This window comes from Camarhynchus parvulus, chromosome 7 (assembly GCF_901933205.1).
Source record: "Camarhynchus parvulus chromosome 7, STF_HiC, whole genome shotgun sequence".
Lineage (NCBI taxonomy): Eukaryota > Metazoa > Chordata > Aves > Passeriformes > Thraupidae > Camarhynchus > Camarhynchus parvulus.
Window position 1 is genome coordinate 19,563,291 of NC_044577.1, and position 14,059 is coordinate 19,577,349.

The 14,059-nt window shown below is 37.0% G+C and overlaps 1 protein-coding gene across 3 annotated transcripts in view; it reads left to right on the forward strand.

The window, feature by feature from the left end:
* The first annotated feature begins 286 nt into the window (after window positions 1–286).
* TTC21B (tetratricopeptide repeat domain 21B) overlaps window positions 287–14,059 on the forward strand; it is a 33,773-nt gene continuing 20,000 nt past the window's right edge. Inside the window, exons 1-13 of one of the 3 annotated variants that reach the window (XM_030952370.1) lie at window positions 287–369; window positions 557–686; window positions 1,673–1,783; window positions 2,989–3,155; window positions 4,943–5,065; window positions 6,477–6,634; window positions 7,029–7,113; window positions 8,519–8,617; window positions 9,203–9,395; window positions 10,316–10,413; window positions 10,915–11,115; window positions 12,899–13,028; window positions 13,491–13,648. In XM_030952370.1, coding sequence (XP_030808230.1) covers window positions 289–369; window positions 557–686; window positions 1,673–1,783; window positions 2,989–3,155; window positions 4,943–5,065; window positions 6,477–6,634; window positions 7,029–7,113; window positions 8,519–8,617; window positions 9,203–9,395; window positions 10,316–10,413; window positions 10,915–11,115; window positions 12,899–13,028; window positions 13,491–13,648 — 1,734 coding nt within the window. In that variant the 5' untranslated portion in view covers window positions 287–288. Of the gene's footprint in view, window positions 370–556; window positions 687–1,672; window positions 1,784–2,988; window positions 3,156–4,942; window positions 5,066–6,476; window positions 6,635–7,028; window positions 7,114–8,518; window positions 8,618–9,202; window positions 9,396–10,315; window positions 10,414–10,914; window positions 11,116–12,898; window positions 13,029–13,490; window positions 13,649–14,059 lie in introns of those variants that run through there. The other 2 variants (XM_030952373.1, XM_030952372.1) reach the window with 2 other exon arrangements.

The window sequence follows — 14,059 nt, forward strand, 5'->3', positions numbered from 1 at the left end:
GTGCCACGTAACTTGAAGTGCTCAGTTACACTATGAAACGTATGGAATGTGGGCCGCTTAGTCGTACGTTCAGCCAAGATAGGCAAGGAAACAAACCCATTCCAAAGTTTCCGTTCGGCATCCCGGCGGCGAGCGCTCCCGAGGCACGGCCGGCTGCCCGCCGGCAGGGGGCGCCAAGGCGCCGGCAGCCGCTCGCCCGTTGGCTCGGGTTCGGCCCGCGGGTCCCACCCGCCGCCTTCCAGGAGTTTCTCTTCCCGTGTCTCTCCCGCCTCCTTCCCGCCCAAGCCAATGGCAGGGCACCGTCCTCACCCTTCCGGAGCCCCTCCGCAGTGGCGTCGGGTAGCGACGATGGACGCCGAGGTGCAGCAGGTGGGCGCCAGCGCCGTCCCGCCCCGGCGGAGGGAGCGGCTGGGAAGGAGGGGAGGGAGGGATGGGAACGGCCGGGGGTGCTGGGCCGGGACTGCGGGCGGCCGGGCTGGGGCGGTGGGCGCGGTGTGCCAGGGGCCGTCCCGGGGCGAAGCGTTGGCACCGGTGACCCGCGGCCGCTTCCCCGCAGGCGCTGCTCAATTATTACTGCCAGGAGGGGCTGTTCCAGCACGCCCGGGCCGCGGCGGACGAGGCGCTGGCGCGGCTGGGCGCGGAGCCCGTGCTCCTCTTCTACCGGGCCTACGGCGCGCTGAGGGCAGGTAACGGGGCGGGCCGCGCCTTCCGGAACGCTGGGCTTCCTCGCCTCGCCTCCCAAAACTCAGCCCTTAGTCCGCAGGGAAAGGCGATGTTGGGGTGTCTGAATGTATGCCGTGTTGAGTGAAATACCGGTGTCTTATCATCTGTCACCGCTCCTCCCCAGTTTGAATGAAAGCCACCTAGACAGCCTCGTACCAAAGTGCGAAATAGCAAATATTTTTCTTTTTCATGGTTTCATGACCATGGGTCAGGTAAATGGGTTCCTTGGAGGGAATTTGAGCCCTGCCCAAACTCATATTGCATTTGATTGGAAACTCACTAGTGTCTCCCCGCTAACAGCTCTTCCCTTCAAAGCAGCTGTGTTAGTTTCGTTGATCCTCTGTCTCAGGGAGGGAAACTGACAGCTAATACTTAGTGGGAGGATCCTTACGTAAATTACACTGTTCTGAGAAGTTTATTGAGCAACATGTATATTCCAAGGATGTCAGAAATACTAACAAGTAACCCAACCCGGGGAGGGCTGAGGCAAGTCTAGGAAGGTGTGCTGGTTTTGAGGAAGTGTGTATATTCCCAAACTCCCCGATGTTTTTATGTAAGAATCCTGTCATTTTTCAAAATACTGCCTATTTTGCTAATATTACAAATATTCACACAAATAAGGCAAAAATACTAGTTATATAAAGAAACAGGAGCAAAAAGAGCTGCTCAATGCCCTGCATAAAACAATAAATATGATTTTCATCTTTCTGACAGTTGGTAGAATTAGCACAGAATTAGTTGGCATAATTCAAGTTATTTGCACTGAGATGCTATTTTCTTTCCTGTGTCTGTTTGAAAGACTTGCACAAACAAGTGAAAGTGGGTATATGCATAAGGAACAAAAGCATAGAAGAAAAAATAGAAGGGAAAATTTAAGTCAGATTGATGTTTGATGATTATTCCTTGTCTTGAAAAGTGTGATAGCTTATTCTGTGCTTTTTTTTACTAGGTGATGTCCAAGAAAGTATTCGACAGTTGGAGTCCATTAAAAACAAACCAGAGGTATCACTTTGTACAATGATGGCTCTGATTTATGCCCATAAAAAGAGCCCTAATCCAGGTATGCCTATTAAGACATTCTGGTTCATGTTTTACACAGCTCTGTTTGAAGGCCTGAGGGTTGCAGTCTAATTCTGCCTAAGTTAAAGTTTACTCTGGCTTTGCATTTGACATAGGATTTGTTAGTGAATTGAGTGATGCTTACCAAGATTGTAGACAAAAATAATACCAAACCACTAAACTCTAAAGCATAAGAGTGAATGTTAAAATAAAACACAGCCACACCCACGTACATAAGCTGACCTATCTGCCATGATGAAGAATCTTTGAAGAAAAAGAAATTGAATCGAGCTTCATGTTATTGTTGTTCGCTCATGTCTGATATTTGTACTTTTGAGTAGAACTGCAGCTTGAAAAGTCTTTAAAGCCATGCCATTTCTATATTTTAAGTTATTCTGACCATACAAATGTAGAAAATAATTTTGCGAATTTTTGTATTCCTTTCTTGAGCCTAAAAGCTGGAATTATTTTGTTAGGAATTGCATTCTCAAAATAAGAGTTGGTTTTTCAGGTACATTGAGTGGTTGTTAAACTATTGCTGCAGTATCTTTCTCACTATGGAGATTTATAGCTGCTGCTGAGAGTTTGTTAAACAATTTAATGTGAAACAGCTCTGACCAATGGCTTTACTCTTATTCAAGTCCCTGAAGATTAATATTGCAGGACAGCAAAATTATTGTGGATCTCAAGACTCTCTGAGAGTGAGAGCCTTTCCCTCATTCATTAGGTGGGTCACCATTGTCACAGCAGGCGATCAGGTTGGCCAGGGAGCTTCTGCCTTTCCCAGTGCCTGGCTGGGTCTGATCCCCTGGATGTCCTGTGGGTCTGATCCCCTGGGTGTCCTGATCCCCTGGGTCTTGCTGTGTGATGGCACTCAGTAACCTGACCCATGACCTTCCCTGACACCAGGGTCAGGTTCATAGGCCTGTAGTTTTCCAGATCTTCTTTCCTGCCCTTCTGGATGGACATCAGTCATCTGGGACTTGGCCACTTCTGGGACCTCCTCATCAGCCGTGTTGTTGGGAATCCTCTTCTGCCTTTTTCATCTGCACCTGATAAATGTTACTGATTGGGTGGGGCTGTCCGCATGTTTATCAATGTACAGTACAGAAACAGTGTTTGCTCTGGAAGCCCTTGGCTTACGTGCTGTTCTTTTATAATATTTTGAGAGGCTGTCAACAAGAGCTCTGAACAAAACCTTTTCAGATCGAGATGCTATTGTGGAGTTGGATGCAAGACTGAAGGAACAGCGTAAAGCAGCAGGACAGCAGGCTCTGTACTATGCTGGCTTGTTCTTGTGGCATCTTGGTCGTGAGGACAAAGCCCGTGAATATGTTGATAGAGTGATCAGAGTTTCTGGTGGTGGTAAAGAGGTAACTGGTTCTTACCTTTCTGTAATGTAAAAGATTATTAGGACAATGCATACTCTGAAGCTAGGCTTATGGCATTAATGCTGTTTGGAGGTTATCCTGAACTATTTTGTGTTCTAGTACTTTCATTCTTAACTGTCGTAAATTCATTTGATGCAGCTGAGTAAATTCCTATAACTAATATTAATTTTTAGTTAGTAAATAATAAATAATGGTTTAATAAATGAAAATAAATCAATAAATAGAAATAATATGCGCTTCAGCCAGTATTGCTACTTGCTACCAAGCCTCATAATTCCTAGCAAAAAAAAATAAGCATGATAGTCTCACTAGAGGGAGACATCTGGATCTGAAGGCTCAAGAATACCCAGAGGATTGGGGATATAAATCTGCAACTATTATTCTAAACATTAGTTTCTGAAAGTATGATTTAAGTAATGGCTTAGCTTTCGAACTAACAGTGATTAATAATTTAAATTGGTAGTTATTTTAAATAAGAACTAATTTATTGGCTAATTTATACTAGTGTAGAAATAACTTATATTAATGAAGAAGTAATTAAGGACATCACAAAGCAATATGGTATGTCCTAAAAAGACTAAGGATAGGTCATTTTGGTAAAATAGTGTTATTTATGACTTTGCTTGTTAAAACAATAGTAGTTTGATTTTGTTTGCTTCTATTTATTCTTGTTTGGAGTAAATTCTTATTCTTATTTGGAAATATTCTTTGGGTATGTTGTTTAGTGTGAAATATTCCCAGCTGAAGTATTTAAAAATATTCAAAGTAATTAATTAATTTTTTTACAGACACATGCGTAGAAAAGAAAAAGTACATTAGTATTTAAATATATAGAATATTTTTTAGGAGTTCACTTATGATTAGGTATTTTTCTAGCTTGGTAATATGAAATTATGTTTAAATGTTTACATCTGATTTTTTGGGAGGTTGTTCAGAGTCTTTAAACTTGGCAAAATATGATTTGTTGACTATACACTTATTTTGATAAGGTAGTTTATGTATTCCTTGTATGGAAGTACAACACCTGCTTTTCTTTTAAAAAATGCTAGAGTATGGAAAGTTCAGCCTCCACTGCATAACAAAATCATGACACTGATTGTTAGCAATTACAAAATATGGCTCTTCTATTAACCTTTGACTTTTAAATACACTTCAAAATAGATTTTGTTTACTTAAGTTACAATTAATGTTTGGAACACAGAAGAGAAGTAAATTTCATTCATCATAAATAATAAGTTCTTCAATGAAAAGACACTTTGCCTTTTAAATGTTTGGGTGTTCTTTCTAATAATACTTTTGAGGTTTTGAAAAATGTCAAGAGTTTTGCCTTGCACATAGAAGTTTTTCTTTTAAATCAGAAAGTAGAAGAAAACCTCAAGTTCCTCCCTTTTTGCAGCACCAGTATGTTTCTCGGCGTCTCACATAAACAAAATATTAAGGAAACATTGTGCTGAAATGTTGCAGAAAATATTCTGTCTAATGTGGTCATGTTTGTGAGGTTTTGTTCTGACTGCTGAGCGTGTTAGACTTGTTAAGTGCCATTGGTGGTTTTTTCTAATTCTATAAGTGAATATACAATTTGGTTAATTTAACTCTGGAATAAATTATCCAAGTGTTAGGTTATGCTAAAGACTGGTTATAATTATGCCTCTGAAGCAGTTAAAATAGATACTTCAGGTCCCCTCTTTAGGTTATTTCTGCTTATTGTATGTAGTGTAATTTTCTATTACCTAGTTAGCAAAGAATTCCAATTTGTATTTTGTTAACAGGGGTTAATTTTGAAGGCATGGCTTGATCTCACCTGTGGGAAAGAAACTCACATTAAAAAAGCTCTGAAATACTTTGATGAAGCACTGCAGGAAGGCAATGATATTTTTGCACTGCTTGGTAAAGTAAGTTTACCTCACTATTTTAACTCTTCCTAAATTTCATCTTAGTCTTGTAGATTGGAGAGGTGCTGATAAGAGTAGTGCATAATGAGCTTGTCCAAGGAACAGAGATACAGCTCAGACCCTGTAGATGCTTTCAGGTTCTTTAGACACCAATGTGAAAATAAAGGTATCGTTACATTCAGTCAATCTAAAGGTGTACTGTTACGATTTTGCTATGCACACGAGAAAACCTTTCTGTTTCTATGCATAAAATGAGTTTCAAATCACTTGAAAACTGTAGAAATGTGTTGTCTCTTCCTTTTTGCATGAGACACCTATGTACATTACAGAATTGCTGTGTGCCAAAATGCAATAGTTAAACACTGTAGTGTGATTTTTTTAATATTGTTAACACTCTTTTTAAGTTGTCATTAGTCTGTTTTGTGTGTTCATTTGTGTTCATGTAATCATCAATTATTATATTTCATTAAAGGAGTGGCATGAATTGTTTTCTTTACACATCGCAGACACTGTTAATCATTAACATGATGTTTGTTTAGTATTCCAAAGCTAAATGCAGAAAAAAATGTTCAATGAATATTAGAAGACTGAACTTCAGGAGAGTGTGCACGATGGTATTTGGTTAGGTGTGTGTGCTTGGCTGCATGTGGACCATTGAATTAGATTAAGAGTATATGTCAAATATAGTTACTTAGTAATTAGGGTTTAGACAGACATGAATCTCACTAGGGCTTAAAAAATGAACTCTCAAAATCTACTGTGTTTGCATAATTTCTGTCTTAAAAAAAAGAACTAAAACAGCACACATACAGTCACCTGGAATATGGTAAGTAAATTCAAAGCATCAAAGCAAAACAGGGTTTAAATCCTAATTCCTACTGGAATTAATTTAAACCTCTGCTTTTTGACTTCTGAAAGTTTTGTATTTGGAATACCCTGTAAATCACGTTACAGTTAGAAAATTTTTAAATCTGGCAACAACAGTAGTTACCTGCTGAGCGTGGGTTTTTGCATGGTACATGCCTCAGAGTTTGAATAAATGTTTCATCAGTGAGTTGTGTTGAATATCCTAAAATTGTGGGATACTTCATACAAAGGTACTTGAAACCTAATGAAGCAATTTTACTCTTCAGCTATGTCTGTCTTTTTCTTGCTTGCAACTGACTAGTAAGTTGTCAATACTGCAGTTACCTTTGTTACAGAGCTCTTACCACACACACCAGGCTTTACACATCATTCTTTGCTATTTGATTGTTGCACTATGTCTAGCTGTGATGGATATGTAAAACTATTACTTCAGGAAAGACTTCTTTCTAGTTCTTTTTCCTGGTTTCTGTATGAAAGAATTTCTGAATCTTCCCACCTATGTGAGTATACAGGCTCTTGATATGGCTTCTCTTCCTTCCATTAGGCACAGTGTTTTGAGGTCCGACAGAATTACTCAGGAGCTCTGGATATTGTGAACCAGATAATTGCAAACTTCCCAAACTTCATTCCTGCTTTCATAAAGAAAATGAAGCTACAACTTGCTTTGCAGGACTGGGAGCAGACAATTGAAACAGCACATAGGTTGAGTATGAAGTAGCACACTACTAAGTTCTTTTCTTGCCATGTTTACACCCAAAGGACACTTTGAAACACAAGTAGATAGGTTTCCATTCATTGTTAATGAATCTGCATTAGTTGCATCAGTTTTTTAAAAATAAATTTCAAGTAAATAAAGTTTTATTAGAAACCAGCCTTGCAGTTCTGTGAGGATTCTACATCAATATGTGAATCCATTCTGGATGGAAGAGGATCTTTCTTGAGATAGGCATGAAATAAGAGCTGTGCTTTCAGTTGAGATCCATTATCTAAAATGGCTGTAAAATACAAGTTTTCCTATTCCTGTTTTAGGATAAAATAAATGATTGAGGAAGTGTTTGGTTTGGTTTCTTTACATTCACCTTTTGTTTGGTTTTAGACTATTGCAGAAAGATCCCCTCAATTTAGAAGCCATAAGAATGGAGGCCCTGCATCATCTGTGCAGGGAAGGAAATATATCTGAGGTGAGTCTTTTTATTAGCAGAATGGTGAGCACAACATAATGCATGTGGCATCTAGTCCCTACACAAGCTGTCTTCTTTATGTATTCTCCTCATACACTTTGGCTGGTCCTGTGCTGTACTAATCTGCAGGAGATATATTAATTCACCTGTTCTCATTTGAGTGGCTACTCCACGTTATTGCTGGGGTATGTTCTGCATGCAAAGGAAAAGATGATTTTTAACCTTCATCTTTCCAGAGAACAGGTGTCAAGCCAAACAGAAATCTGATCTGGACACCTGACTGAATCATGTTGATTTGAATCATCAGAGTGATCTTTTTTGTATAAGTGCTCTTTTGATAAATTCATAAGTTATTGTAAGCCTTTCATTATTTTTAAATATTTTATTAATTGAAATAAGGGAAATTATGAGGTCTTGTAGTGATAGATTTTTGGAAGCAGGTCATAGTTTTTACACCAGTGTTTTGTTCACAATTTTTTGATACTTATTGTGGGGCTTTTTCAGCTCTAAGCATTCTACGCATTTTTCCTTCTATTCCCAAGATCCATTTTCTTGCACAGGGCTATACACATGTATTTTGTATGTACAGCACTTGTGCCATTTTTCAAGAAGTTCTGAAATAGCTGATATAAATTGTCAACAAAAATTCATTCTGTGTTTTTTCTCATTATGCAAAAGCTGGTAAAATTTAGGTGGAAAGATAGCAAAAAAAAGTGTTTTCATTGTGATGTAGGTATTTTCAAGTTGTAGAAGAAAAGGTATTTATGTTGCTTAACACATTTTCAGTTATTGCAAAGAACTCGGTCATTAACCTCCTTACAATCAAATTTAAGTCATGCACAGTCATGGGAAATATGAAGAAGTAGTAAGAATTGCTGACTCTAGTTGAAGGCATCCAGGAAGGAGCCTTGCTGGACATAGTAGAGTGTTAACTAAAGATTCTGGAATAAAATGTCGCATGTAACTAAGAGCCATGTCTAGGGAAAAAATTCAAGGCCTGTTAGATTTACACATTTCATATTAAAAAACCCTTAGTGCCTTAATTATTCTATGTCCAAAAAATCCCCTTAGGTGTTTTGAGGAACTTATGTTAAAAGTCTGAGAACTTGGAAGTGCTTTGCTTTCGAGCATGTGTGTCTGTATCACACTGAAGCCCAAACAGGATTCACAGATCAGATTCCTCAGACTGTCTTGCTTTGTGAGACTCCTCTGTTATACCAGACTTAGCTGAAGCCTTTCACTTTTTTAGAGCATGGATAAAGGACACAGCTTGAAAACCTCAGAATTTACATTTCAAGATATTAGCGCATAGTAAAAATGTGAGCAGTTTATAGTGAAAACTGTTTGATTGTCCTAATTTTTTAATTCTTTCTATTACTTATTATATTATTCCTTTTTTTCCAAGGCTTCAGCAAGACTGGGAGACCTGATCGAGGCACTGGATAGATTAGAACCACGTAATTCTGAGCTGTTCTGTAAAATGGCTTTAGCTTTCAGTAGAACAGTAAGTATGCTTTTTTTGTCCTTAAACAGCATACAGCTATCTCTATATCCTGATTTTCTTCTATTTTTGGTAGGCAGATGTTAAACATCTACTAAAAAGTGGAAAATTGTGGACAATTGAAATAGATTAACTCACGTAGCCTTGGAAACCACATTTTTCAAGTATTATATTCAGCATGAATTACAATGTTAAAACCATCTCGTTCCTAAAATGGTTTTACTACTTGCTTTTAAGTAAGAAACAGTGAAAATACACTCAAATATTTACCAACCGTCTTCTTACTGTGTGAAACTGATAAAGTTAATCACATAACCTTGAAACTGAAGGTTTCTTTAATCTCTGTATTTATCAAAAATTGCTGTAAAGAAGCACTCAAAGCAACTCTTGGTTATTGTATGGTATTGTGTTTTTATGTCTGAATCCATCCAACATTAATGTCACAGTTTTTATAGAATTACTGCAGGCTAATATATTATTACATGAGATGATGTTGTCTCTACTGATCTGGCTATATTCAGTGTGTTTGTCTAATTGAATCCAAAACCTAAGAAAAGCTTAAGGCTTAAAGATTGTTCTTACCATTAGTGTGGCCGGAACCAGCTCATCCTTCAGCACACACAAACCTTAGTACAAAGAGCATTTGATTTGGCATCTGACAATGCAGAATTTGCTACTGAACTTGGCTACCAAATGATTTTACAAGGGAAAGTGAAAGAAGCTCAAAAATGGTACAAGACTGCTATGACACTTGATGAAACAAGTGTTTCTGCACTAACTGGTAAGGTCTTACGCTTCCTTTTGATTTTTAGTAGACAATGTTTTTTGGTCAAATTTTCCTATTACTGGTACTAGGAAAATCTAGAACTATTAGAACAGGAGCACTGGCTTGTTTTCTCAGATTTGTTATGTGCTTTCTTCCTTGTGGCAACAGTGTCTCTTTACTGAATATGTCTTTTGGTCTTCCTTATTGAAAAATTAATCTTTTCTGCTCTAAATTAGAGCTTTCAAAGTAATAGTAGGAACAGACAATTTGCTGTATTTTACTTACTTTATTATTTAATTTCTGTAGTACCAAAGAACTAGAGAACTCTTAGGCATTACAAAAATAAGAAAATCAAGGGCATGATAGAACAAACTGCCCATGTCCTCATTTTGTTGAAATTAGCTTGAAAAACATAATCAAGTCAAAACATCATACTTTGGATGTATGTGTTGCATCCAAAAAAACCCCGCTTTATAGAAAACCCCATTTGTGTTAAGAAAATGGAGTGTAAATGTGTCATATTTGCCTGTCAGATTTTTCCCTGTGTTTTCTTCCTTGACAGTGCTATGGCCTTAAACAGTATTAAAACTTTAGATTGCAGGAATGGTTTGTGTTTGTGCTTGAAGTTGTTTTCCTTATTGTACTTTTTCTGAATTTAGGAGCCAGACTTCATGGTGCTTTTGCTTAGTCTAGAACCAGTTGAAGATTTACCATTTCAAGCTGCTATATAGCATATTAATGTATCAATCATGTATCATCTACCCTAGGTTTTCTGAGTATGTAAAATTTGCATTACTATAAGTCTTGATCCATTCTTTCTTTTCCTGTCACTCCTTTATGAAGAGGTTGAGGAGAAGAAAAGTTAGTTCTGGAAAAGAAAGCATGTGCTTGACTAGGAAGATGAATTGGCAATAAAGTCTTTCCATGTGTTACAGGAATTATCCGTTGCCAGCTAATACAAGGGCAGTTAGAAGATGCAGAGCATCAGTTGGAGTTTCTTAATGAAATTCAGCAGTCCATTGGGAAATCTGGGGTAGGAGGCATCTTTCTTTACTGAGATACTTTGATTACAGTCTGAACTGTGGCCTTCTAACTATTACACCTTCTATATTTCAGTCACTTGAGTAGAGCATTCTTAATGGAGTACTGTTAAGTCTAAGTTTCAGTTTTTCTTTCTGTTTAAGTCAGTGTGTTGTTTAACTTGGCAACCAGGCTGTTTGCTTGCAGAGCAAAAACATCACTTTCTAGCTGTGTTTTTTTCTGAACGCAAGTTTGAAATGTCAGGGAAGGACAAATATTAATGATTTCCAGGATTTTGTGATCAGACAAATGTAAAGGTTCTTGCACAAGTTAAAGGAATGAATTGCTAGAATAATGTGTCCTTTACAACATACTAAATGTCTTCAAGTATCCTTAAATATAAAGAAGAAATGGCTAAGATTAATAATTACATAGTATTGTACGAGTAAGAGATGAATATATCTGGAATATGCAAAATGTTTGAGGGTTTGTGTTTGTTTTTTCTTTTCTGTAGGAATTATCTTTCCTGCATGCAGTCCTAGCTATGAAAAAACATAAGAGACAAGAAGATGTTTTTGCTTTATTGAATAATGTTCTGGATACTCACTTTTCATCTTTGCATGGATTTCCTCTTGGTGTGGAATATTTTGAAAAACTAAACCCTGATTTCTTGCTAGAAATTATTAGAGAATATCTTACTTTTTGTCCAGCACAGGTAAGCACCTGTAGATCACATCTGTCTAAGAATGGGAATTTTTCGTTTTGAGAACAGTTAATCAGGAAGCAAAAAAATAGAAAATCTTCCCTTTTAAAATGTGAATTTATTTGAAGTAAGAGTATGTTTTGGGATATTACACCACTGTTTAGTCAAAGTAATGATAAAAATATGCATTTTGTGATGTGAGCAAGTGGCAGTAATAACACCTGAGGAAACCTGGGATATTTATTCAGTGCATTCTGTATGTGTAAGTGAATTGTCTTAGTATCTCTTAGGAAACTGTAATTATACAGTGAATAGAGTTATCACATTATGAAACTAGGATGTTCACACTGACCACCCTCTTAATGAAATATTTTTAGGATATTTTTTCAATATACATAAATTCTTTCTTTTGTATGTTGGTAAAAATCAGTGGAATACTGCCTTTTTATATTATTGTTCATTCTAGTGAAAAATCTCAGTTAGGTGGCTTAATTTTCTGTGGCTGAATTTGTGTGCTCTAGTTTTGGCAACAAAGACATGTAGAACTTAATAAATTGAATGGGGACCTGACATCTTTAAAGCAGAAGAAACACATTAACAGTTTCTTTAAATAGTGTCTTCCTTAAATAGATTTTTCTTCTGACATAGCTGGGAGCTGACTTCTGTTATCCTGTCATTATTTCTAGGCTAATTATAGAACCTTTCCATAAATATGTTTATGTAGATTTTTAAAATCTTAACAGGAAAACAAGTAGTTTTCCATTGTTGTGAGCTGCCTCACCATCTGTAAGTAAATGACAATATTTGAAAGTCTAAAACATCAGTAGCAGTGACATTTTCATGTCACAGATGGCCATGATGGGAAGTGACATTCTATGAGATTTTGCTTTTATCTGAAGATTTCCCTGGGATATGTTCCAGAAATACTGAACAGCAATGATGGTTTTTAATTTGGAATTAAAACTGCTTTTCTGAATTTTTGTCCATAGAAAGGTTTTCAGAAGAAAAGATAGGCTTTTGCTGAAGTTTCCTTTATCTCTTAATTGCAAAAAAGGACCACAGGTGTTTGAAAGTGTGGAGTTAGCTAGGTGGTGGAGACTTCCATTTTGGTTTTGGGTCCTGTGAAAATACTATTTGTGAACAGAATGATGCTTAGGTTGCCTTTTCCTTTTTTAATGTATAAACCAGCAACTAGCTAAAGTAATATAGGGAAAGGAATAATGTTTCTGATAAAGAGCAATTAAAACATGTTATATTGTACTAGCAGTTTGCATGAAAGTAGTTATTTTTCAGCTTCTATTTTCAGTTTGTTGCTAGCGGTATGGATATCTTCTGTGGTGTGGGATGGCGGTAGGCATGACAGGAGCAGAACCTTTTCTTCTCAACCTTCTCACCTTGCATTCCAACTTCAGCTTTGTTGAAATTTAATTCATGGTAATGCTATGTTGGATGAGTTGGCCTGGTAATTCAGAATGTGTAACCAATGTTTATGGCCTGACTCTTCTGTGTATGTCAGGTCTGAAGTGTTTCATTGTACTTGAAGTCTGAGACTGTCTTATGTTCAAGCTGATATCAAGAAGTTGCCCCCTTAAATTTCAAACTTTTTTTTTATTTCTTATCAACAACAGCTGCTTTGACTGAAGGAAATAGCAAGGCTTTGCTAGTGCTCATTGGAGTTGAAAGTGAAGCTCAGACTTAAAAAGAAATGTAAATCTAAACCCTGTTGACTCAAATGCTGGTTTTTGTTAGCTTGTTGGCGTTCTTTTTTTATTACTTACTTGTTTTTTGCTCCTAGCCTGCAAGTCCTGGGCAGTCTTCTTCACCAGTTCTTAAGCACTGTGCTTCAGTTCTTGAAACTATTGTAAAAACTGTGCCTGGTCTTCAACAAGCTGTCTTTTTATTTGCAAAAGTGAAGTACTTGTCAGGTAATAGTTATATGAATAGGTAGTTAACGATCTCCTTAGTTTATTTAATATAAAAAATTAATTTCACACTTGTAAATAATAATGAATATTTTTCTTTCACTGCAGAATACTATATAACAATTAAGTGAAGAACATTTGCTCTTCATTTCTTTGTCTTTTATATGAGAGTATCTTAATTTTACAGACCTATAAATAAGTATTTTTTCATCTACTGTTACCCAAAAGTTAATTTATTGAATGATTTACAGAGGGAGCAGTGAGAAAATACCATACCTTTGACCTGCATTTGATTTCATGTCCTAACCTTAGAAGGCTTTGTATATGAGTTTATTCAGTGGATGCTGACATTTATTAAAAAAAATAAAATAAAAATGCTGTGTATATAACATACATATGTATATATATTATCTGTATTTCGTATCAACTGCTTTTTCACTTTCCCTTCCTTTCCCCACTTCCTAGGGGATATTGAAGCAGCCCATAGTAATTTACATTACTGTCTGGAAAGGAACCCTTCTTATGCAGAGGCACACTTACTGATGGCCCAGGTGTATTTGGCTCAAAACAATATCAAGCTATGCTCTCAGTCCTTGGAACTTTGTCTAAGCCATAATTTTGAGGTGAGTTTAACAAAAGAATGAAATAATTTTATTCAGTCAGTCATGTGAAATTGTATGTTTTTGTATACAATAATTTTCAACTGAACTTTTTATAATTCTTCCACTACAAGTTTAATATCTGAATGTTTATATGAATGTGATATCTGAATATTTATCAAATAAATGACCATAAAGACAAAACTAACACTTCATAAGTCACATTTCATGGGTCTTACATATTACAGTATGGGATTTTTGATTTGTTGACCTCAGTGGAACTTCGTGTAGGACTAGCAGAGAGTTGGGAACACAGCACACACACGCATCACTCATTTGGTCTGAGTGGTGCCCAAGTGTCTTGAGACCACTTAGCTGGAAGCTACCATTTCTTTGCAAGCATGTCCCATCTTGCTTCCTTTCTCCAAGTGAAAC